At 48.3% G+C, this 24224-nt stretch overlaps 1 protein-coding gene across 1 annotated transcript in view; it reads left to right on the forward strand.

Annotated features, from left to right (window-relative positions):
- The window catches only part of SAFB2 (scaffold attachment factor B2), a 28893-nt gene extending 5089 nt beyond the window's left edge, over positions 1–23804 (forward strand). Inside the window, exons 3-21 of the mRNA XM_020883726.2 lie at positions 339–403; positions 492–695; positions 2947–3009; positions 3735–3762; positions 4705–5215; positions 5644–5693; positions 6184–6284; positions 8864–9013; positions 9102–9214; positions 12720–12850; positions 14133–14224; positions 16895–17031; positions 18047–18337; positions 19210–19350; positions 20443–20485; positions 21365–21495; positions 22874–22986; positions 23127–23193; positions 23430–23804. Coding sequence (XP_020739385.1) covers positions 339–403; positions 492–695; positions 2947–3009; positions 3735–3762; positions 4705–5215; positions 5644–5693; positions 6184–6284; positions 8864–9013; positions 9102–9214; positions 12720–12850; positions 14133–14224; positions 16895–17031; positions 18047–18337; positions 19210–19350; positions 20443–20485; positions 21365–21495; positions 22874–22986; positions 23127–23193; positions 23430–23562 — 2564 coding nt within the window. The 3' untranslated portion in view covers positions 23563–23804. The remainder of the gene's footprint in view (positions 1–338; positions 404–491; positions 696–2946; positions 3010–3734; positions 3763–4704; positions 5216–5643; positions 5694–6183; positions 6285–8863; positions 9014–9101; positions 9215–12719; positions 12851–14132; positions 14225–16894; positions 17032–18046; positions 18338–19209; positions 19351–20442; positions 20486–21364; positions 21496–22873; positions 22987–23126; positions 23194–23429) is intronic.
- The last annotated feature ends 420 nt before the right edge of the window (positions 23805–24224 follow it).

Here is a 24224-nt window from a genome sequence, read left to right on the forward strand (position 1 = left end):
TACTATATGGACATGACTTTTTAAATTTACTCGTTGGGAAATGCCTGTTTTTAATCCTTTGCTCATTTTTGTTTGAGGATGTTTGTGTTAGTTTGAAGTGGTTTGGAAACCTTTTGAAGCTTTGGATATTTTGTGCAGAATCAAAATACTTTGATGGTATTACAGAAATCCTAGATCTTATGTTCCAGTTGAGACAGAACTGTACGTGATAGACGAACAGTCACATTCAGCTTCCTTGTATCATGTTCTCACCAAGACTGAGCTGCGTCGTCCTGCAGAAGCTAATTACAAGGCCAGAACCCAAGTGCTATCTGACTGAACAATTTTTCTGTTATTAGAACAAAAGGCAGAAGAGGAAGGCACTGAAGACAATGGCCTGGAAGAAGATTCCAGAGATGGGCAGGTAGATGCCATGACAACAGAGGGGGCGGCAGGAGCTCTGCGTCCCAGTCCACCTGGTTGTTGACGCCTTTCGTCGTCCCTCATTACAGGAGGATATGGAAGCAAGTTTGGAGGGTTTGCCGAGTATTGACATGATGGACGTTAATGTGTTAGAAGAAACCGAAGTTGAGAACAGCGCTGCTCCAGACTTCGGGGAGGATGGCACTGACAGCATCCTTGAATCCCTTTGTGAGAGCAAAGACTACGTGGCCACACAGCTGAGGGAGCTCCCGGCTCAGTTCACAGGACACGCTGTAGGTAACGCAGTTGCGGTGCAACATGCTGCAGCCCTGGGGCTCCTCACTGTTTGTGTGCGCTTCAGCCAAGACGGAACACGCCGATGGTTGGTTAAATAACACGCAGCTAAATCACCATTTGGTGTCTAAATCTTGGCGTAAATTGCATCCATTTAAACTCAACACAGATCAGATGTTAACTAATGGATAACTTCTCTGTAATGCTTATTTCTGTAATTGGGTAGGGGACATGTTCTTAGCATAAGTCAAAAGTCTGACACTGTTAAAAGTATTTTCTTTGAAAAGAAAAGAGGTTTAAAAAAACTATAGAAAGATAAGAAGACAGAAACAGTTCATAATCTTACCATGCAGATAATCCTGTTGATAGTTTAAATATGTATTCCATGCATAAGTTGACAGTTGTTAATTAAAGGATGTGAAATACAGTGAAGAAAAGTCTTTGTCTCCTAGAAGAATCCCTCCAATTAAAGGGATCCACTGTTAAACTTCCTGTGTATGAGGGAAGACTTTAATTCTCTTAAGCAACATCATAGTGCCAGCTTTTCACTTGTCTTTTTGGCATAAAATTTCCTGGTGGTCCTGGAACTGGTTGCCAGTTTAACCTCACCACTTTGGCATGCCTAGCTATCTTAGTTTGGTTCTATTTAAGGCATTCTAGCTTGAAACTGGAAAAGAAGTACCCTTATAGGACTGAGCTTTAAACCTTTAAGGTCAAAAGTGACAGATTCCACATGTTGGCACAGCTTGACATAGGCTAGCATGGAGCTTTGGTTTATTCTCTGTGTGTGATCCTTTTGTGTGTTAATTATTTCCATAGCATAGACTTGACTTCTTGGTTAATGGAAACATCTGGTCATAAATTTCAAACCTGGGACTTTCCTGGCGGTCCATTGGTTAGGACTCTGTACTCCTAGAGCAGGGGGCATGGGTTCAGTATGTGATTGGGGAACTAAGATCCCTCATGCTGCATGACCTGCCCTTCCCACCCCGCTCCCATAAAAGTTTCAAACCTAAGAAAAAAATCTTTAGGGATATTTTTGTATTTCACTTAAAGAGTTAGAAAGCTTTCAAATTTAATAACCTTTAAGATACTAGTTTTCCTTTAGTATGCTGTGCTGTGCTTAGTCACTCAGTCGTGTCTGACTCTTTGTGACCCCATGGACTGCAGCCCACCAGGCTTCCGTGTCCATGGGGATTCTCTAGACAAGAATACTGGAGTAGGTTGCCATGCCCTCCTCCAGGGGATCTTCCCAACTCGGGGATCAAACCCAGATCTACCCACATTGCAGGCAGATTCTTTACCATCTAAGCCACCAGAGAAGCCTGAGAATACTGGAGTGAGTAGCCTCTTCTGTACGGTATCTTCCTGAACCAGGAATTGAACCAGGGTCTCCTGCATTGCAGGCGGATTCTCTGCCAGCTGGGAATAGACACCACCAGGGAAACCCTTTTAGTATAGTAGATAATAAAAGAAAAAGTTAAATATTTGTTTTAAAGTACACTAGGGGAAAGTGCCAGGTTATTGTTGTTTTAAAATAATTGCTACCAAGTGAAATCGGAGGAGTGTGAAGTTCACTTTCCCTTTGAGTCAGCTTCAGAAGTCTGAGGCTGGATAGTGTATGCTGACCACCAGTGTGGGGAAACTGCCTGGAGAATGAATCTGCTCACTCGTTCGTTCATTCAGTTGGTTAGTGCTGACAGAGTGCCAGCTGCTGTGAGCCACTGTCAGAGATGCTGGGGCTGCCTGATCCAGGAGCGGGCCTAGAAACAGGGACACAGGTGATCAACAGAGTAACATCGTCCCCCGCTTACTTACGGTTTTGCTTTCTGAGGTTTCAGTTACCCGTGGTCAACTGGGATCTAAAAATATTAGATGAAATAAACAATTCTGGTATTCTAAATTCCACGCCATTCGGAGTAGCATGATGAAACCTTGCGCCATCCTCACTGGGACAGAAGTCATGCTTTTGTCCAGTGTATCCATGGTGTATGTACTCCCTATCCGTTGGTGTGGGAAAACATGTTGTTTAAGGCCTGGTGCTGCCTGAAGTTGTAGATAGCCACTGGACTTTGGGGACATATCCCCTGTGGCTAAGGGGTGGCCACTGGGATCCAGCAGTGGGCTTGCAGATGGCATTTGGCATCGTGAAGAAAACATCTATAGGTGGCCTGGAAAGTGGTGAGGTGTGGGCCTTGACACTCATAATTCTGTCTCCGCAAAGTGGTCTTGGCGTTTTTTTTCTTTCAGGTTGATGGAGAAGGCTTCGAGAACACTCTGGATGCTTCATCACTGGACTTCAAAGTACCTCCGGTAGGTTACTATCTGGTTCTGCATGGCTGGAAACCTGACATGAGTGGTGAATTTTCCACAGTGAAAAAGAATGAGTGAGAGAGAGAGAGAGAGTGTGTGTGTGTGTGTGTGTGTGTGTGTGTGTAAACAATCCATTGCACTTTGATCCTAAGCGGGGTGCTGAGCATAAGCTGTTGAGCTAAATTGTCAGGGTCAGGGTTTGCAGCCTAGTGGGCATGGTGTTAATGACCAATGAGAATGTAACCAGAAGGGAGAAGTGTGGGTGATTGGGTGACATAAACACTAGAGGGCTTCCCACAGGAGTGTCTTTGTCGGAGTTGAGGTCTGGCGAGCCAGTCAGATTAGCCAGTTGAAGGGGGTAAAGAAGACTTTGGGGCCTTTTGCAGGGATGGACAAAACAAGGTGGAAGCGAGGTGGAGGGCTGCAGAAATAGGTGGGCTGAACTCCCAAAGCCCAGGAGCTAGTGTCTTCAGTCCAGGGTGGAGTTAGGGAGAGCTGTCCAGCAGGGTGGAGAAATGGTTTTGTTGACACATTCCAGTTACACACAAAGTTCCATGTTGGGAGAGATTTTTCTCCGATCTGGTGTGATGTTTAGAGCAGTCATGTATGTGATCTCTGCCTGGACTGGAAGTTGTTGCCAATTGCAGAGGCCTAACTGCAAGGGGGGACTGGACGGGCTAACATTAAAGTGCTCTGTGAGTTTTGTCTTTTCTTTTTCTCAATAGGATATTGAAGAACCTCTGTTGGAGCCAGGTACTGATAAGAGAAACACAACAGTTATGGTTTGAAAGTTTTCCCACTTTTCTTTTAGAGCTGTTTATATATTTTAAGCTTTTTTATGGTCTTATGAATTATTTTAATGGTGGACAATCCAGATCGTACAAGGATCAGAGATTGGAAACCCATTCGTTTCACCAGATCTATGGAAGTACTGTTCTGCTTTCTGGAGGTCAGATATGTTAAGTGAGATGTAGTGATGACTTTCATCTCTCTAACCATGTAGAGTGGCATTTAAGTACTTCCCCTGCCCTTCCCACCCCCCCCCCCCCCGCCCCACCCAGTGATTCTTCCATGTGTTTCTACACATAAAGCAGATCTTCTATTATTTGCTGCAGTCGTTTAGATTAATGCAGTGAAGGTAGGACAAAGCGGTGGTCAGGGCACTGATTGCCTGAGAAGTGACTGAATTCCAGAAGAGGAACCAGAGTTTCTCCACGAAAATTCCCAACGTGTTATTCCCCTTCTGGACTGCCTTTGTCTCCTCCGGCGGAAATTTCTGATTTTCCTATTGGACTGTTCTGTTAAAAGAAATTCAAAGAACTTTGAAGGTCGAGCTGTCCTTGAATGGTGATCGCCGTTCGATTCAGCACCTTGGACACTGGAAAAATAAGGAGAAGACCCATACTTGAACAAAAACACGAACGAGACTGTCAAGAAGCTGCCACACGGTTGTAGGTGTTTAAATCTGTGGGGGCCTTTTCTCTTCCATGTAGCGTAGAGGCTTACTCTAGCAGTCGGTCAGAGTGCAGGTAGTGTAACCAGTGTTAAGTTTGTGTACCCGCGGGTTTTCCAATCTCTGTGTAGCTAGCAGTTCTCTTCGTGTTAGTGTGGCCGCCGTGCCAGTTCCGCATTTGTGATTGCTTTATTTCCCTGGTAATTAAACCTTGTGCCATTCTATTCCTGTTAAATCCGTAGAAAATGAGAAAATACTCGACATTTTGGGGGAAACTTGTAAATCTGAGCCAGTAAAAGAAGAAGGTTCCGAGCTGGAGCAGCCATTTGCACAGGAAACAAGTAGCGTGGGGCCAGACAGAAAGCTTGCGGAGGAAGAGGACCTTTTTGACAGCGCCCATCCGGAGGAGGGTGATTTAGATTTGGCCAACGAGTCAACAGCACACGCTCAGTCGAGCAAGGCAGACACCCTGTTAGCGGTAGTGAAAAGGGAGCCCGTGGAGCAGACAGGCGATGACGAGAGGACGGACTGTGAGCCTGTAGGGCTAGAGAAGCCAATTGAGCAGAGTAGTAAAGCCTCAGAGCACACGGAAGCCTGTAGCGAGGAGGCCGCGGAAGCGCCCCCGGAAGCCTCAAGCCCGGACCCCGGGGATAGCAAAGAAGACGTGAAGAAGTTTGCTTTTGAAGCTTGTAATGAAGTCCCTCCGGCTCCTAAAGAGTCCTCAGCCAGTGAGGGCGCTGATCAGAAAATGAGGTTTGTTTTTTCTCAGTTTTAGACCAGACGCTATCTCCTTTTCATTGGTCGTTTAATGACACACATAAGCTGTTGTTTCTGCAATTGGCCAGCCAGACTGATGCAATTGTAGTTTACTTCTAAAGAATGTTTGATTTCTCTTTGTGTATTTTTAATGGGTGATTTCAGTTCCTTTTGTTTTCCTCAACCTGCTATGGTTGTGCTCTTAAATTGTTAAGTGTTATCTTCAGCTAAATAGAATTGATTTTTAAGAGTCTGACATTGTATTGGGGGGGGTGAGATTTCCAATATAAGCTTGCAAAGGTGCCTGTTAAAATTTTATTTCTGACTAATTTTCTGGTAGGTATTCAGTCTTAGCACATACCATACTTTTGATTTAGTTCTCTTTTATTTTTTCCTGTACGAGTAATACTGACTTTTATCTCTAGCTCTTTTAAGGAAGAAAAAGATATAAAGCCAATCATTAAAGATGAAAAAGGTATGATTCAACTTACATGTCAGGGAGTCACCAACGATCCCTTATTTTGGGAGGGAGGGGTCTGCAGGAATCCACAATTTGGATCCAGTACGTGGTTTTATAATGGATTACGGGAATTAATCAGCTAGTTAATTGTATCTTGAGAGACTAATTTTTAAATGTTGGTGAGCTTCTGAGTGTATGTCTTTGTTGAGATTGTCATTTATGGAATGGTGAAAGTCCTATAGGACAGGTGTTTTTCTACCTGTAAAATGATAGAATTTTAGAAACTGCTATCTTGGTTGTGAGCTGATCAGTTGGTAACTGACATAGGTGTGATTATTCCTCGAGTAAGAAAACTCAGTTTTTGTGGTCTAGATTTTTCATCTTCTGTCCCATGTGTTGGCAGTAATTAAATTCTTGAGTCAGAGAAATCAAGGTTGGATTGCATTAGGGTTTAAGAGAGGGCTGCAGTCTCAGGAGGCCAAGCATAATCATCTCACTCCTGCAGGTCGAATCAGCAATAGCTCTGGAAGGAATCTATGGGTCAGTGGACTGTCTTCCACAACTCGGGCGACAGATCTGAAGAACCTCTTCAGCAAATATGGAAAGGTATGCTCCCCTAATGTGCTGCCACTCACCTGGGCTTGGCATACTGGTTCTCATTTCCGGTTGGGGGAAAAGAAATAGACAAGAACAAAAACTTGGAGGTGAGTGGAACCTAGCCAGTTGTGGGGTAGTAAACCTTGTCTCCTGGTTGAGATTGCACGATAGGCGGAGTAGACAGCTTGTAGGTGCTGCTCAGAGAAGGTGTGTAAACTGCAGTCTCTGTGTCCCTGCTATGCTTTCCAGCTTCTCTTGAACAAACTGTCTTTTATCCAATACAGAACTGGAAACTGGGACTTCCCTGGTAGTCTAGTAGTTAGGGATCTTCCTGCCAATGCAGGGGACACAGGTTCAATCCCTGATCTGGGAAGATTCCATGTGCCATGGAGCAGCTAGAAAGAAACACTGGCAGCCGGCATGCTGAGCTTTTTCCCCTTAACAGTAAGTGAAGGGTTGGTCTCCATATATCTTCTAGCATCTTAGATACATAGTTGGAGAATTTGAACAGGATGGTGGCTTAAAAATAAATCAACTCCTGGTCATGGGGCAGGAGGAAAATATTACAATTCAGAAACTTCTGAGGAACATTCAAGAACGATTCTGTTGTCTTAGAATTAGCTAATGAAGCAGTCTCCTGTTCTCCCAGGGGTCCATGGTGGGTGGGAGAAGTCAGCAGGGTACCACTCAGCGGCAGGAAGTGGCAGGGGTTCCAGGCCGCTGTGCCATCCTGGCTGCCTGGTTATCATTCCTTTACTCAGGGCTTTGTTCCTCGATGAGAGGTTAGGGACTGAAGCGGACAAGACCCCGAAGAAGCATTTGGAAGGATGTAGAACGCTACTATGCCAAAACCTATTTATTCACTTATTTACAATCAGTCACTGAGCTGCTCTTGATGACTCAGTTGGTAAAGAATCCACTTACAATGCAGGAGTCTCTGGTTTGATTCCTGGGTCGGGAACATCTGCTGGAGAAGGGATAGGCTACCCACTCTAGTATTCTTGGGCTTCCTTTGTGTCTCAGCTGGTAAAGAATCCGTCTGCAATGAGGGAGACCTGGGTTCAATCCCTGTGCCGGGAAGATGCCCTGGAGAAGGGAAAGGCTACCTACTCCAGTATTCTATCCTGGAAAATTGCATGGACAATATAGTCCATGGGGTCTCAAAGAGACATGACTGAACGACTTTAACTGATTGTAAAGCTGAAACAGATAACAAGGCATTGTTGTAAGTCTTATATCTGGTGGAAAATAACTTAACTGCAACATGTCATATGTATTTATTTTTAAGTATATTGAAGATTACCGCCTGCCATCCTTGCATGGTAGAAATATCTAATTTAGACTTGGAAGGTGGACTCAGTGATTATCACTGAGGATGTGACATTTAGGCCAAGGCCCAAGCGTTGAGTATGCCTGGCCGTTGGGCCTGGGCAGCAGGACTCAGGAAGGCCCTGCAGTGGAACTGGGTGTGCAGACAGAGGCTTGATCTGCAAGGAGCTTGATGGCTGGGGGAGGGAATCGGGGAAGGGGCGCTGACAGGGAACTGGGCGCTTTCTGTGGTGTCTGTTCTCACTTGGGCTTACCTGCCATCCGAAGTGATAACCTTGGCATGGCTAATTAGTTGGATGGAATGCTCAAATGACCCAGCCCCTCACCTTGAGGAGAGGGGAGAAGGCAGAACTTCATCTCTGATGTGAGAACTGACATCTGTGTTCCTCTCAGCAGAGGCTCTTTCCCTTTCGGCCCTGTATGGGGTGTTTTGGACATATCGGGGCTTTCCTCTGCAGCCTGGGCAGTGGTTTTCTATCCCCATGTGGAAAACCATGAATGTCAGGTCTGCTGGAACCCTAGGGAGCATGGGTCTCCTCACCATCCTATAGCTGGACACAGTGAGGTCCAGAGAGAGGAGCGGACTTGTTCTCGTTGACCAACTGAGTCAGAGGAGGTCAGAGCCAGAAGCCCAGGCTTGCGTGTCTCAGGCTTTTTGTGTGTCCCAACCCTCACTTCAAATGTCCTTTGGGAATATTTACATTTGACACAAGCATTGGTATGGTGGACTTTAAATCTGTCATCTTGCTCTGTGCTGTTTTTTTTTGGGAAGGGGGTGGCTTGTACTTGTTTTATCTGCTTGATTTTGCATTACATGTTTTTAATGATACATGGCTAATAAGCTGTATCTGGTATATGTGGCTAGTTTGCATTCTGATTCCTTTCATTGTCTGTCAGAATTTTTTCTTGTGTCTTGGTGTGGGCATTCATTGCAGTGAACTTACCCCTTAGAACTTCTTTTGCTGCATCTTGTTGTATTTTCAGTTTCATTTGTCTCGAGGTTACTGACGTTGTGGTTACTGACATCTGTCTGTAGCTTTTTTTATTTATACTGTCATTGTGAGAGCTGATCTTATATCAAAAGCAATTGTATTTTGATAGGTCAGGATTAATTAGAAGTACTTTAATAAATCCTTGCAAGGAACAATTTCAGAAAAGTGCAAACAAGTAGAAATAATTCTGACAATTAATTGCTGGTAATTTTTGACACATAGTGTAGTTATTTTTATGAGAAAGTAAGAGTACCCTTTCTCATGAAGGTTGTTGGAGCCAAAGTGGTGACCAATGCCCGAAGTCCTGGGGCTCGGTGCTATGGGTTTGTCACCATGTCAACATCTGATGAGGCCACAAAGTGTATCAACCATCTCCACAGAACTGAGCTTCATGGAAGGATGATCTCTGTTGAGAAGGTAAGGTCATCCTTGCTGCTGGAACTTGCAGGATTCACAGGCCAGAAGACCTGATCCCTGAGCCATTTCTGTCTATGTTGTGTTTTAGGCCAAAAACGAACCTTCTGGGAAAAAGCTGTCTGACAGAAAAGAGTGCGAAGTGAAGAAGGAAAAATTGTCTAGTGTTGACAGACATCATTCAGTGGAGATCAAAGTTGAAAAGTAAGGTGCTTTTTAAAAACGTTTCTCTTGGGAGGATGGCAAGTGGCAGCTGCAGGGTCACCAGCTCCTCATTTAAATCTCAGGTGGTTCTTGCATCTTAATATTCATGTTCAAATCGCTCAGCCAACGATTTGCTGTGATAAAGAATCCGCCTGTCAATGCAGGAGATGTGGGTTCGATCCCTGGGTCAGGAAGATCCCCTGGAGGAGGAAATAACAAGCCACTCCAGTATTCTTGCTTGGAAATTCCCATGGACAGAGGAGCCTGGCAGGCTGCATGCATTTCATGGGGTTGCAAAGAGTCAGACACGATTGAGCACAGCACAAAGATTTATGTTCAAACAGGTTAGTTATCTGTTGAAACAAATGACAGACTGAAAGGCCTTTTGGCAAGGCAGATTTGAACTGAGTGAGTCCACTTACAGGGGGAGCTTTTTCAGGAGTAAATAACAACAGCACTGTGGAGCCAGAGTTGATTGAAACTGCAAATGTGGAACCATGTGGATAGGAAGGGCTGATTATGAAATTGTAAGTTGATTTTTGACTATGTGATGGATCAGCACCCCAACCCCCATGTTGTTCAAGAGTCAGCTGTATTTTTACTTCATTTTTGACATTCTGAGCTGTTGCACGGCCTTGCAAACCTTGAAATCTTTCCTGATCCACATTGATTTTTGTGCAGTTCTTACATTTTATCACAGTAACTGCAGAAGCCCAGCTTTGCAAAGCCATTGTTACCCAAAGGAGTATAGCCTGATTTCATACTGAGATGAGTAACCAAAAGCTCCTAGTTCACCTAGCATCTGACATATAGCAAATTTTCTTTGTTTCCAAAATTTAAAATATCCCAGGGTACTTGTGAGTTGACCATCCTGGTGTACCTTGGACCTTAGTTTGGGAACTGCAGGTCTGAGGTACTGTTTTTATAAAGGAGGTGATCTGCATCTTTAATCAAGATGAAAGCAAGGACAGATCTTTCAAAGCAGGCATTCCCTGTTGATATTTTTATCAAAATAATAGGTTTATCTCTTTTGAGGAGGTAGACTGTTGACGTGCCTGACAGGGTGCCTCTCTCAGAAGGTAGAGTATCTGCCATGAGTTTGTATTGGCAGCACAATTTATGTTCATTTCTAGGTCCACTCACACTCTAAAAGTTGAATCCTTTGCTGAGAATGTCAGTCGTCTGTAATTTCATTCTTCTCTCCTTTTTTTTTCATGTAAGAAAATTTATGGTTAAGTAAACATGCTTAGGGGCAAAATTATATTCATAAGTTAAACTTGGTTTTTAAAGATATTCTCGTTGATCTTCATTGGAAATGAAATAGCCAAATTGGAATTCACAAACCCTGGAGAAATGCATGTCAGGTGAGCCTTTTTGTATTAGGGGTGAGGTGGTAATTTTATCGGCAGCTTCTCCGAAGAGACACTTCCTGTCAGTGGTGCTGAAAACCGATTCTGGTAGAACAGGGGAAGCCTTGGGGGCAAGGAAGGGCGTGCAGGCCCCCTTAGTGAGCCCTTGTCTGGCAGATTCCACAGCCACTGGAATGATGCTGTGAGGTCTGTGCTCTTCGTGGAAGGAGGCACAGCTGGGAAAGGAGTGGTATGGGCCTGTGGCAAGCAGGGGGTCTTTCCCCCGTAGAGGGGCACTTAACTGGGTGACAAGCTTAAGTTGTTTGAAACCAGACTGGTTTCACATAGTTGGTCTAGGAGCATTTTATAATTTGATTTTAATCTTACTCTTTCTTCAGTGGACACCCTTGTTGACCTTTCATTTTGAGAATTTCTAGGTTTGGTAATCATCCTAAGGGACATAGAGAAGCGTTTCCTGAAGAGAGGGCTGGTCTTGGATGAGTTTTTAGGAAATTACCATTTAGAAAGTGCACTCAGATGTCAAGTGTAATCCCACTACCCAGGGCTGACACTTTTGGTGTATATATGCATCTAGTGTTTTAGAAATTGCTTTTTAGGAAATTCCTTGGTGGTCCAGTGGTTAGAACTCTTATGTTTTTACTGTCAATGGCCCAGGTTCAGTCCCTTGCCAGGGAACTAAGATCCCACAAGACACACAGTGCAACCAAAAAAAAAAAAAAAAAATAGAAGAAGAAAAGAAATCACTTAACTTTGTGATACTGAGAAGTCCCTTTGTGTCTAGGAGGTGGCATGTGAGTCTGGAACAAGTAGGCGGGATCTCCTTTCAAGATGTTTTTTAGGTCTACTGGGAGGGAGAGGATTCCCACACCAAGAGTGGAAGAAGCATGTCAAAGGCATTTCCTGGGGACTTCTCTTGCAGTCCCATAGTGACCAGGAAGCAATCCCTAGTCTGTCAGAGGAGAACCAAGTGAATAACAGGACGTGGTGCAGCAGGCGAAAGGACCCACATCTGTGCAGTGTGTCTAGACAGCTTGACGGGCAGAGCATGGGTTGGAAGGTGTGATGGAGCAGCACAAGGACCATCCTGCTGTGTCAGTCTTAAGAAACCTAGAGCATCACTGGAGGGCGTCATGGCTGTAGGAACATGCATGTAAAGCCAGGAGAGGTGGAGCCATGTGATTGACAGTAAAGGCATCCATGGTGCCTGTCTCTGGGTGCAGACTTGAGCTGTATCTATAGTGTTTTGTATTTTAAAGGGAAAGTAGTATGTTACAAGCATTTACAGCATTCCATCAGAATGGTTCTGATTAAAGATGACAGCTTCGTGTGTGAAGTTTAGGAGGGAGGGAGGGTGAACTGAGGGGCACCTGGGAGAGGGCTCCTCGGGCCTCCCACACTGCCTGGTTGGTGGGAAGAGAGGGCCGGGGGTGCCTGTTAGCAGACCTCATGGGGCCTGGTTTTCCCAGCCTGGACCCTAGCATGCAGTGGGCATTCAGTAAGCATGGACTGAGATGAATACCAGTAGAGGATATGGGAGACATGTTTGAATGGCAGCCATGATGTATTTGACTGCTTAGCAGGAAATTGTCTTCAGTTGAAATAGTACTAATGGTTTTCATGTTTGCTGGCACATCACATGCCATTGTACCTCCCCGAGAGTGTGGTGGGCTGGGTGAGAACCACTGCTTCATGCGGCAGGCACCACCCATCCTTGTGCTGAACCTCCATTCGGTTTTATACTCTACTTACTGGGAAAAGTGTTTTTTTCCTACAAAAGTTAAAAATAATATTCCACAAATACAGAAGGAAGCATTTGGAATTAGTCTTTAACAGGCTTTTCTACACAGTTGGAATGTTTCTTATGTCTGCTTGTGGGTTGTTGATGTACTGGTGCATTGAGCATTTGGGAAGAACACCCTGTGAGCCTTCAGTGTCATCCAACAGGTTTCTAGGTGTAGCAGGGAACTTAAGTGGGAAGGGGCTGTATCTGAAGAGGGTATTATCTTTTTCCATGGTTTTCAATTATTTCTACCCCTTTGACTGCCAGCCGGCAGGTTTGCTGTGTGTAGAAGTATGACCTGCTCCTGTGGGACTCTAGGAGCTCGGGTGTAGTAACTTTGTTTCTGTGTACACAGAACCATCATTAAGAAGGAAGAGAAGATGGAGAAAAAGGAGGAAAAAGAGCCTGAAGACATTAAAAAGGAAGAGAAAGATGAAAATGAGCTGAAATCAGGACCTGAAAATCGGTCCAGAGTCACGAAATCAGGTGATGAGTCTGTCTTGTGTTGACAAGACGGGAAGAGATGGCAAGGGTGGCGAGTAGGCGTGTGGAGCGAGGGCCCAGCAAGTGCCCTTTGCTGAGCTGAGCTGTGTACAGGAAGCACTGAGAGCACCAGAGCCCGGGTGATGAAGTGGCTGAAGGCAGTTTCTCTGCAGCGTCAGAGATCTAGAGCTTTCCTGGTCAAGGTCTGTGTTTATTGGTGGCTCAGTGACCTGGGTATTTGCTTTTCCTGAGTCTCTGGCAGAATAAAGTGTGGGATTTGCAAGAGCCAGATGTCCTGGGTTCCTGTGACTGATTCCATGAGATTCTGCTCTTCTGTCACCAAATTTTTCCTGCATTTGTGTTAAAACTAGATGTAGTTTAAAAAAAAGAAAAAAATAGAAAATGGAAACCTCAGAGGATGTACATCCATTACAGCAGCCACACTTGGGGCACGCCACCTCTGTTGTCATTTTATCAAAGTTGATTGTGCTCTGACTGGGTTTGCATGAGTCCACAGAGCACTTCGTTAAAGTAAAACCAACATGTGCACCCTCCCCCTCCCCTCCCCTCCCCCCCACCCAATAAAACAAACAAAACCCAGCCATCTGGAGCCTGGGAATTTGGTACAGAACAGTACAAGTTACATCTCAAGTGTTTGGGGTAATTTGCCAGCAGTTTCAAGAGAGGCATGTTTTTTAAAATGTTCCTCAAGTATTGTAAATGTCCCTAAATCAATAATTGTTGGGGTGGTTAGAGCCTGCTAATTGTGTCGTTGAGGGAAAATCAGTTTGGAAGCCTTCATTTTGGGAGATGAATGAGGGGAGCTCATCCATCTGGCAGGGCGCATGAGCCCGCAGCCAGCATCTATATGGGGCCCTGGGTTGTGCAGAGCTCCCCAAGATGTGTGGGTGGAACACACATCCAGGTGGGTTCTCCTTGAAGCTGCTGGGGTTTATTGTGGGGGTGAAGGAAGCCTGCAGGTGGCAAATGTTTGCACCCATATTGCAGAATGCACTTTGATCCTCATTTACGCCATAAGATTCGAACAGATCACCCCAGATGAGTAAAGGCCAGTCGGGGGACACCAGCCACCTCACACCCAATGTTGCCATGTCAGCAGCGCTTTTTATTGCATCGGAGAGGCGAGTAGGGGCACCAAGGCTCCAGAGCTTAGCAGCAGTCCATGGAAGGCGTGTCCAGAGCCCCCAGTCAGCCTGGGGCCTGCCTGTGGTCAGGGAGGGAGGGTGTCCACATGTGTCCATAGACGGTGTGTTTTTTCCTGAAGGAAGCAGAGGAATGGAACGAACTGTTGTAATGGATAAATCCAAAGGGGAGCCTGTCATCAGTGTGAAAACCACAAGCAGGTCAAAAGAGAGAGTGAGTATTGCCCCTGCCCTCTCGAGTCCGGCCGGTTCCAATGATGGTTTAACGACCACATTGATTTGTGTTACGAGAAGAGCGTTGTTTCACCCTTGAAATGTTAAGGTTCTTTGAAGTACTTACGAGACATGTTGCTGTTAATAACTAGACTGTGCACACACACGGATTAGGTTCTGAAACTTACTCTAAAACAATCCTTAACTGTGTTTGCAGCCCATAAACGTGTTGACCCTTTGCCAATCCTATTATTCTATACCATCTTCCAGGAGAGATTTATGAACTGGATAAAATAGGCAAGGCCTAGGACTTGTCAGGCTGGAAGGCAGGTTCTGCTCATTTTCTGCAGCTGTTTTTCTAGTTTTTTATTAAATTAACCAAAAAGACAAGTTGGGCCCACCTGCCTCTCTTCCGTGATCAGAGAGTGAGCCCTGTTGCCTGTGTGGTCTGAACCACAGGACAAGCTTATTGCTGCTTTTACTCTTTTACTCTTTCTACTCTGGCAAACTGAACCCTTTGCTTCCCAGCTGAAGGTTGTAACTAAAACATTAGCGAGGAGAGCAGTGCCCTCTTAGCGAGTACAGAGCTAGCAGCATTCGTTCACCCAGGAGCACTTTATGATGCTGAGGCTTAATTTTGAAATGAGCACTTGGGGTCCATAAAGCGGCAGTTCCCAGTGCTGTGTTCCCCTGAGGAGAATCATAAAATACAGAGAAGAACCAAGGAAGGCCAATAATCTCACCAGCCAGATAACTCTGATGCTAAATAAAAATGTAAACTTGATGAGAAATACAACTAGTACAGAAAGAGATGAGGTAAGCAAAGCGGAGGCCTCTGCTCTGCATGGGCCCCTCTCAGTGGCAGATGTACCCGCCACTTGCATGTCTACACGTACAACACCATGGGGCCTGGGCCTCCTGGGACTTGCTGCTGTGCACATCTGTGCTGTCTTGTGGAGCTTTATGCATGAGACATACACAGGTCGGCTTTAAAGTTCAAATTTTGAAGTGATTACAGATTCATAGAAAGTTGTCAGAGATAGTACAGAGGTCCTAGGAACCTGCCTAGTGGTTTTTTCCTAGTTAACTGTGTGGAGGTGGGGGCAGCACCAGGACACTTTGTCACCAGTGTAGACTTGAATCCTGCCACTTCAGTCCACGTGCATACCTGGTCCCTCAGCACAAAGATCTCCTCCTGGACACCCCTGTAACATTGCCCCACCCCACCAGTCCATCCCCAGTGCTGGAAGCCTGTAACCAGTATTTTGTCACCAGCGTGGTGTCCTGAGAATGTATGTGGATGAAATCATACAACCGTGACCTTGAGATTGGTCTTTGCCCTCAGCATAGTATCCCTGAAATCCATCCAGGTGTGTGTGTTTTGGCGGGGGTGGGGGGGTGTCCTTTTCCTTGTAAAGCTTTTATTACTGAGCTGTGGATGTACCGCGGTCATTCTGACCAAGTCCCCTGTTGAAGGACACTTGAATGTCTGCACGTCCCCTCTGGATGCAGCGTTTGTGGGTATGCCACTTGTCAGGGCAGGTCCAGAGCTGCAGACACATTGTTGTGGTAGATGCTCATTGAGTGCTCTTCAGAAAGGTTATGGAGGACATTGACATGTGCCGGGCCACTAAGAAGTGATGAGGGCAGGCTGTGGACCCGGGAACCCGATGCGAGACACACACCTTTTCCCCTGCCACTGCCCCGCACACCACCCTTGCCAGCAGATGACATCTGTACCTCAGGACGCAGGCCGTCTGTCGTTCCCCTCTGTAACCTGCAGTGTGTGCTCAGACTCCCAATTCTGCCGTCCTTGCAGATCATTGCGGTGTTTGGGATTGTGAACCTGTCCTTGTAATGAGCGTGGACAGGTCTCCTCTGTGTCCCCTCCCTTTTTTTTCCCTCCAGTAAGACGTTTGGTTATGACCTTTGATTTTCTTTCTTTTGGATTGCTTTGTTTTTCATTGATATTTTGCCCCTCTGTGAGCCAGTTAAGAAAAGACTGCTGAGGAGCTTTTTAAAAAATGTGTCCCAGGCTCCTTCCCTGGGAGTTGTGAGGCAGTGGGTCCACAGGAGGCCCTGGGTTCTGAGTTTCATGAAACCCTCCAGGAGAGGCTGGCTTGTGGCCAGTGTGGGAGCCCCAGCCTTGGAGAGCCTCACAATGGAAGTCATTTGTCAGTGTTTCCTTCCTTCTTCCAGAAGTGGAAGGGCACAGAAGTGCCCACAGTACTCTGCTTTATCTAGAGTGCTGGTTTACACTTGTGGGCCTTTGGCTTGCTCTGTGTTGAAGCCTCCTGCCTGAGGCCTGAACCAGCAGTCAGGTGACCCCACTGAGCTGTGGGATTGCTGTGGTGGCGTGTGTGCCTGCCCTGTGCCTCTGGGGAGCCTGGTTTTGCTGTAGATAATGCAGAGCGCTTGGCTCTGCCATTACAGAGAAACTACTTGCTGAGGTTTTACCCTACCTCTTCTCTTTCATTAATTTCCTTTGCAAGATTCGAAAGCAAGGCTGTAGCATCAAAACTCACGTGGTGTGAGGCAACTTGTGCTGGGGGCCTCCCTGAAAACCCCAGGGGACCCAAGGTTCTTAGTCTAGTCCAGACCTGCTAATTTCACTTGAATCGTATGTTTGTCGTCATTTCCCTGACATTAATAGGCCAGTTTTGGTCAACAGAGCTCAAAGAGTCAGGATCGCAAGTCAGAAAGCAAGGAGAAGAGAGACATCCTGTCGTTTGATAAAATCAAAGAGCAGAGGGAGCGAGAGCGCCAGAGGCAGCGGGAACGGGAGATCCGAGAGACGGAGAGGCGGCGGTGAGTGGGGTCTCTTCTCGGGGGGATTGCCCTTCCTCCCAAACCAGTCGCCTGGGCTTGCTGGCCTCCTGCTCTCTGTGCTGCACCCACCCAGCCTACAACATAGTCATCCCAGCACAGTCATCCAAGCCTGTTTCTGCTCAGCAGCATCTCCTCTGGCTGAAGTTGTGCCCTGACCCAGGTAGCACGTGTACCCAGGCCACCTGTGGCTTTGATAGGAGGGTCTCTGGGGTTGAGACCTCAGTCTTCCCCACCAAACTGGATCAACAGCTTCTCCAGTTTGCTTTTCTAAAATAGTGTGACTTTAGCTTCTGCATGTGGGCTTTAGAAAGGCAGAGTTTCTTGACCCATTTGAAGATGTTTCACGTCTAGCTGGCTTGCCCTTGGTGTAGAGCCTTCCCTGGCACCCTGGGAGCGAGCGAGGAGAGCAGGGGGGCATCCCCAACTCCCTCGCCAGCTTCTGTGTGCGGTGCCTGAGGGGCAAGACCTGTGATCCCTTCACTGGTGCCTGGCTTTCTCCTGTCCCCACACCGTCTTGGGTCCCTTTCAAAATGCCACGTTAGATGTACACCCTCAGAGAGGGAAGGGGTGACAGAAAAGGAGCGTGAGTTGTCTCTCAGGGAGAGTGGTTGTCATCCGTGTCTCCAGGGTTTTATCTGCTCAGGAACTTCAGAGTAGCAGTTGTCCTTTGCTTTTTTTACTTTTCTGCCCTTGTTTACCTGTGGTTTCATTCTGGTGCTCTTTGAGCAGGTCCTCCTGGTCTGGACCTGAGACACTGTGTCCACTTGCCATCATCCCTCCCTCCCAGCGCACCCTGGTTTTGCTAGTTGGAGAAGGGGAAAGGATGGAGTTTGGGGTTTCTGGATGATCAGAGCAGTTCAGGGGGCGGGATGGAGCCTGTGAGGGGGCAGCCAGGTCACATCCAGGAGCTTGATGTGTCCAGGCTCCCTCCAAGGACCTTGGTGCCTGGGCACCACTATGTGGGAAAGTCAGGGTGGCCTTCCTGTGTCTGCAGAGAGCGTGAGCAGCGGGAGCGAGAGCAGCGCCTGGAGGCCTTCCACGAGGGCAAGGAGAAGGCACGGCTAGAGCGGGAACGTGAGCAGCTTGACCGCCAGTGGCAGCGCCTGGAGCGGGAGCGCCTGGAGCGCGAACGGCTGGAGCGGGAGCGGGAGCGCGTGGAACGGGAGCGCCGGCGTGAGCAGGAACGTATCCAGCGGGAGCGTGAGGAGCTGCGGCACCAGCAGGAGCAGCTACGCTATGAGCAGGAACGGCGATCGGTGGTCAGGAGGCCCTACGACATTGGGCGGTAAGGCCGCAGGCAGAGCGGGGAGTGGCTGCGTCCATGTTGGTGTGGGGAGTCGGGGGTGCTAAAGATGGACACCTGGGCAGAGCTCGTAGCTGCCGCCTCTGCAGCCAGTAGAGTATCTCCAGAGCTGCCACTTGCTGGAGGCTTGGTGATGCTCTTGCCTTGGCAGTCCTTTCATTGGCGCTGTGGTTCCTGGGGAAGTTTGATGCTGTCTAGTGGGGAGGAGACAGGCAGGCATGCGTTAGGCTGGGTTCCCTGTCATCTCCTTCGGGCTTACATGTCCTCCTGGAGTGAGAGGGAGGCACAGATGGTGTCAGTGCTATGGAAAAGCAGGTTGCCTTCCTCTAAGAAAGTAGGTTTATCTCTCTCTGCCTTCTCTAAGCTGAGCCTAATTTTCTGGTAAAAATCAGGAAGAAGATAATTGGAGACCATCCCAAGTTGTGTGTAGTTCGCTGTCACCCGATCTAATTCCCTTTGCTTCTGAAAAGCACGGAGGGAAGTTAAGGTTACCATAGACAATGAGTTGAAAATGTGATAACTCGGAACGTTCTTTCCAGAAAATCAAGTATTTCATTTCACTTGCATTTGAGCTCTTGTGGGGATCAAGGTATTAACAGCCTTGTGATACAATTAGTTCACAGTGGTTCTTCTTTCAGGACTGTCAAATGAGAATGCCAGGATGCCTTTTGGTAGTTTGGGGGTTTTAATATATCAAATCAAAGCAATAATGACTGAATGTTTAGAGATTAGCCCTGCAGGACATTTAAATGATACTGTGTCTGGAGAGAGCATTCCACCTCCACTCTCTTGCTTTTTTTCCCCTCATTCTCTCTCATAAGTGAAATTTGCATCTTTTTAAAAATGAAAAACAGGCGAGATGACGCCTATTGGCCAGAAGGAAAGCGCATGGCCATGGAGGACAGGTACCGCCCGGACTTCCCTCGGCCTGATCACCGTTTCCACCACTTCGACCACCGTGACCGGGGCCGGTACCAGGAGCATGTAGCTGACAGGTCAGTGCCCCACCCCTCTCCAGCAGGGTGGGTCTCCACCTTTTCTTGTGCTGGGAGGCTCCTAGTGACCACCACACGTGGGATTTAGAGACAGACCTTGACCGGGAAGTGGGAATCAGTGGTCCCTTAGGGCATTTTCGCTTTGGCTATGGGGAAGGCCTCAGTGTGTGTTTCATGCACTGTCCTCTTGTGATGGACAGGCCCCAGGCTCTGGGTTGATAGCTCCCTGGGGTCTCCGTGGCGACTCTTCCTTCTTGTCCCTCCCCCGGCAGGAGTTGCACTGGAGCACAGGTCTTTGAGGAGGGGAGGGCATGGCGCAGCCTCCTTGTTCTTACAGATGAGGAAGTGGCTTAGAGAAATGCCGGGACCCACTGGAGCCATCTGCAGGGTCAGTGACCCGCATGGGGCCCGAGCCAGACTGCACCAAGGGGGCTGACTGCAGGACGTGGCAGAGGCCCTGTCAGGCCTGCTTTGTGTTTTAAGGGTCTGGGGGTGTAATTTTTTTTTGCCAGTGCCCCTTTAATGAAGACTATCTCATTTATTAGAAAGGGAGCCCTTGATTTTCCAGTTTAAGCATTCTCTCTAGGTTTCTCATTGCGCTCCCCCAGGCTGCTTATCCTTGAGCCATTTCACTGCTTGTTAGCTCCTCCATGAGGGAAGGGAGATAGGGGTGAAGACAGGCTGAGACACCACTCATTTATTTAATCGTGGCTGGACTTGGTTTCCGATGTGTTAGTCACATGGGTCAGATCATACCAGAGGTTAAGACCCGCCAAGGCTTTCTTATTACCCAGTTTGTCACCAGACCACAGATTAACTTGGCATTGGCTTCATGGGTATCTCTACTTCTGAGACCCCTGTGAGGGATTTTAGTTCAGTAAAACCTTCCTCCCCACTTTCTTAGGCTCCAACTTCACTCCTACCCCCAGGGAGCTGCCAGCCAGCTCTTTTTTCAGGCCTGTCAATCAGTTAACTGTTCTCATGTGGTGAAAGAGGATAAATACCCCAATTGTCGGACTCTTCCATGTGGTCTGCAGCAGTGTCAGAGAGAGCCGTCAGCTGCCACTGGAATGAGATACTTCTGTTTTGCAGGAGGGAAGGTTCAAGGTCAGTGATGGGAGAGCGAGATGGGCAGGTGAGTAAAAGCCAGACCTCAGGCTGGGAGCGTGGCTGCTTCTGTGCAGTGGGCAGATGTGGACATTAAATACATAGGGCTTGTTCTTCATCTTACTCAATAGGAAGTGAATAAAGAGGATTGATTGTCTGCTTATGTTGAGTGCCTTCCAGTCTAGACATGTGGGATGTCCCAAACAGGGGCTTAGCAGCCTGCTGGGGGTCATTTAGCCTATGTTTTAGGGCATCCCTGTCAGGTACTGGGGTGGGTACCTCTCTCTGAGGGCCTGCAGGTGCTATAGGGTGTCAGCTCAGAGGAGAGCGGATGCCACCCCCACAAGAAAGGTGGGGGCAGCATCAGAGTCGTGGCTGTTTAAACAGGGTCAGGGAGCGGCGGGGGTGGTGAAAGAATACATAGCCTCTCATGCTCCCAAGATGTGCTGGCTTTCAGGGCACTGACTTGGTTGGCCAGGGGCAGTGAACCATTCCCACCATCATTGCTGGCTTCCAGGCCTCCACAGTACTGAGCTAGGGGATCTGAGGGCACTGGCCTGCCCTGGCGCTGTAGGGGGAGCGTCCTGTCACCAGCAAGGAGCAGGTGTTTGTCCTCTTCAGGGAAGATGGGTCTGAGTGATGTCTTGGTGGACCCAGCACCTGGGACTCTCCATGCTCACAGGGCCAGGGGGCCCTCTGCTGGTCCTTCGTGTGCATCAGTGATGGAGCTCTAGGGGTGCTCGGGGTTCTCAAGTGAGGAAGGGATCAAGAAGTGTCAGAAGGGGCCTGGGCAGGTCCTCTTGGGTGGCAGGGTCTGCAGGTTGACCAGACCTAGAGGGTGGGCCTGCCACTGGTCTGTCCAGGAACAGTGAGGCTGGAGTCGCCCTGTCCCTCTTGCGCCTTCCAGCACTACTCAGACGAGCGCCACAGCCATGGAGGACCACCAGAGCGCCACGCCCGCGACTCCCGAGACGGCTGGGGCGGCTACGGCTCCGACAAGAGGATGAGCGAGGGCCGGGGGCCGCCACCTCCACCCAGGTTAGCGGGCAGGCCGCGCCAAGCCTCACTGGGGGCATCATTGCCCTCACTTGGTCCAGCTTGGCTTCTGTGAGAGTGATCCAGGTGTATGTACCTGCCAGGTCACCTGGAACCGTGTCATCCCTAGGTGTGAAGGTCCATATCGCAGGCCCCAGCTGCTGAAGCAGGTAGCCCTAAGGCTGTCTAAGGCTTGTCCCCTGTCAGGAGTAGAGACGCTTCACCCGGCCCTGTGCTCCAGAGTTGTCTAGGTGTCTTGTCAGGCTGGTGTCACAGTCACCAGAAGTCTCTGCTGCATCTCTAGGGGTGTTTCGGATGTTGATCAAAGACTAGAGTGCCAGTTGGATAGATAGGGACCTGCTTAACACCAAGTTCTCTCAGGTTGTTCAGCCACTTTGTCTTCAGTGTAAAGGGGCGAGCTCATGCTCTGACAGCAGGCTGTGTGGAGCTGTGTCACCATGTCACCGTGGGACCAGGCGGCTTTCACACACGGCCTGGGACCAGGTGGCTGCGCCTGCACATGGGGACTGGGCTTGGATTGTCCACTCCCGGGGTTTCTGTCTGAAAGGGCCGTTTCAGGAATCGCTGTGCAGTTCGCTGTCAACAGTGCACAGTTGGATGGCTTTCAGTTGATCCATCGAGCCATGCACCCATCCTTACAACCCATTTCAGAGCATTTACATCACCCCCAAAAGAAGCCCCCATCAGCAGACCCTCCCCAGCTCCCTGGCAACCACTAACCCACTTGCTCTCTCTCTGGATTGGCCTGCTCCAAACGTTTCCCATCAGTAGATTCACACACTGTCTGTCTGTGTCTGCTTCTCTCAGTGAGCATCATGTCCTCAAGGTGCACCTGTGTTGGAGAGAATGTCAGGGCTTTTGTCCTTTTCCAGGAGAAAAGTTAGTTGATGGACACTTTGGTGGTCTCCACTTTGGATTGGTTGGTGTACAACGTTTTGCGTAAATGCAGGTTTACCAGTCTCAGACACCTTGGAGTGGAATCGCTGGGTCACATGGCCGTTCTACATTTAACGTTTCAAGGGACCACTGTGCTATTTTCCAACAAGGCTGTGCCGTTTCACATTCCCAGCAGCCTGGCCTGAGGATCCATGTGTTTGCATGTCCTCACCTGCACTTGCCACTGTCATCTGTCTTTTTGATGGTAGCCATCCTGACAGGGGTGATGTGATGTTAGCTGTGCTGAAGACCTATCATGTGCTTACTGGCCACATGTGTTTCTCTGGGGAAATGTCTCCTCCCATTCTTTGCCCACTTCTCTCAGAAACTCTTGACAGGGGGGCATGATCCCCCAGCCATAGCCACAGCCTCTTCCTGGAGGCATAGTGGGACCTTTGTGTGTCTGCCTTTTGTTTTGGCAAAGGGGTGGCCGTGATTGGTCGGAGCACAGCCAGAGGCTGGAGGAACATCAGGAGCGCACCTGGCCGGGAACAGTGGACGCGGACACAGCGGGCCGGGAGCACTCTCGGTGGCAAGGTATGGGCTGACACCACCCCACCCCCACCCCTGCTGCCTGCAGGTCTGGGAGGGCTTCTGGGCAGGGGCGGCTAGGATTCCCCCAGCTTTCCCAGGGCTTTCGAGAAGGGAGTGTTAACAGACTCTTCCTTCTCTTCCAGGTGGTGAGAGGGGCCTGTCTGGACCCTCAGGCCCTGGGCACATGGCAGATCGGGGTGGAATATCGGGGTAAGTTTTGTCTTTTTGCTCCTCAGTTCCTCTCACTTTCTGCATGCTTGATCAGCTTTCTGGTTGAGTGTTTTGAAAATGCTCCATATATAGCCCTTGACAACTTATGCAACTAACAGTGCTCCCCAGAAGGCAACCTGTGGTTGTGAATTTTCTCCTCTGGAAAAAGCCAGGGGACTCTGAGCCTGCTGCTGCGAAGTGACACAATGAGAACACACATGTGCCTTTGTTCCTAGGCGAGGCGGCTTTGCACACGGCGGGCACACCCAGGGTGACGTGGTGCCTGCTGGAGGCCTCGACAGCGACGGACTGGCTGGCCAGGACCGGGGCAACAGAGACCCGTACCCCCACTTCACCCGCCACTATTAGACCCCACCCCTCCACGCGTCCTGGTAGGCGGACAGACGTACTGTTGAACTCTTAGCAGAGTTATCTTGAACTTGTGGAATCTTTTAAGAAGCAAAAGCAAATCCTGCCACCGTGTTGTAGCTCAATCCAATGTGAATTCACTTTTTTTTTTAAATAAATGTGTTCTTGTTCTGCCATTTTTAAGATAAGGTTTCTGTTAATGAGGCATTCCATTTTCCATTAATAAAAGTTTATGGTTCTCACCCGTGTATGTGTATCGGTGATTACAGAGCAGAGAACAGGGTCAGCCCTCAGCAGCATCGCTGTCTGTTTGGAAAGCAGAGGCCGGCTCACATTCCTGAATTCTCCTAGCTCCTGGTAAAGGGGGGGTGTCCCTGTCCCCATCTTATAGAGAAGGAAATAGGTTCAGGGGTCACATTGCTCAAAAGAGTCCTAGAGCCCTTAGGTGACAGAGCTGAGAAGGAATTAAGAATTCTTCATCAGCAGGAAGGGTGTGTGCATCCGGGGGCCCTGGGACCAGTCACTTTACCTGACGGTTCTGTGCAATTTGTGGGTCTGGCTGAGGGGCGGGGGTGGGCAACCCCTGCTTGGCATGAGACCAGCAGTACTGGATCCACCAGTTTTTCTGGAATGCAAGTTCATAGGTGAAATCTCATTTGTGA

Source organism: Odocoileus virginianus, chromosome 3, assembly GCF_023699985.2.
Source record: "Odocoileus virginianus isolate 20LAN1187 ecotype Illinois chromosome 3, Ovbor_1.2, whole genome shotgun sequence".
Lineage (NCBI taxonomy): Eukaryota > Metazoa > Chordata > Mammalia > Artiodactyla > Cervidae > Odocoileus > Odocoileus virginianus.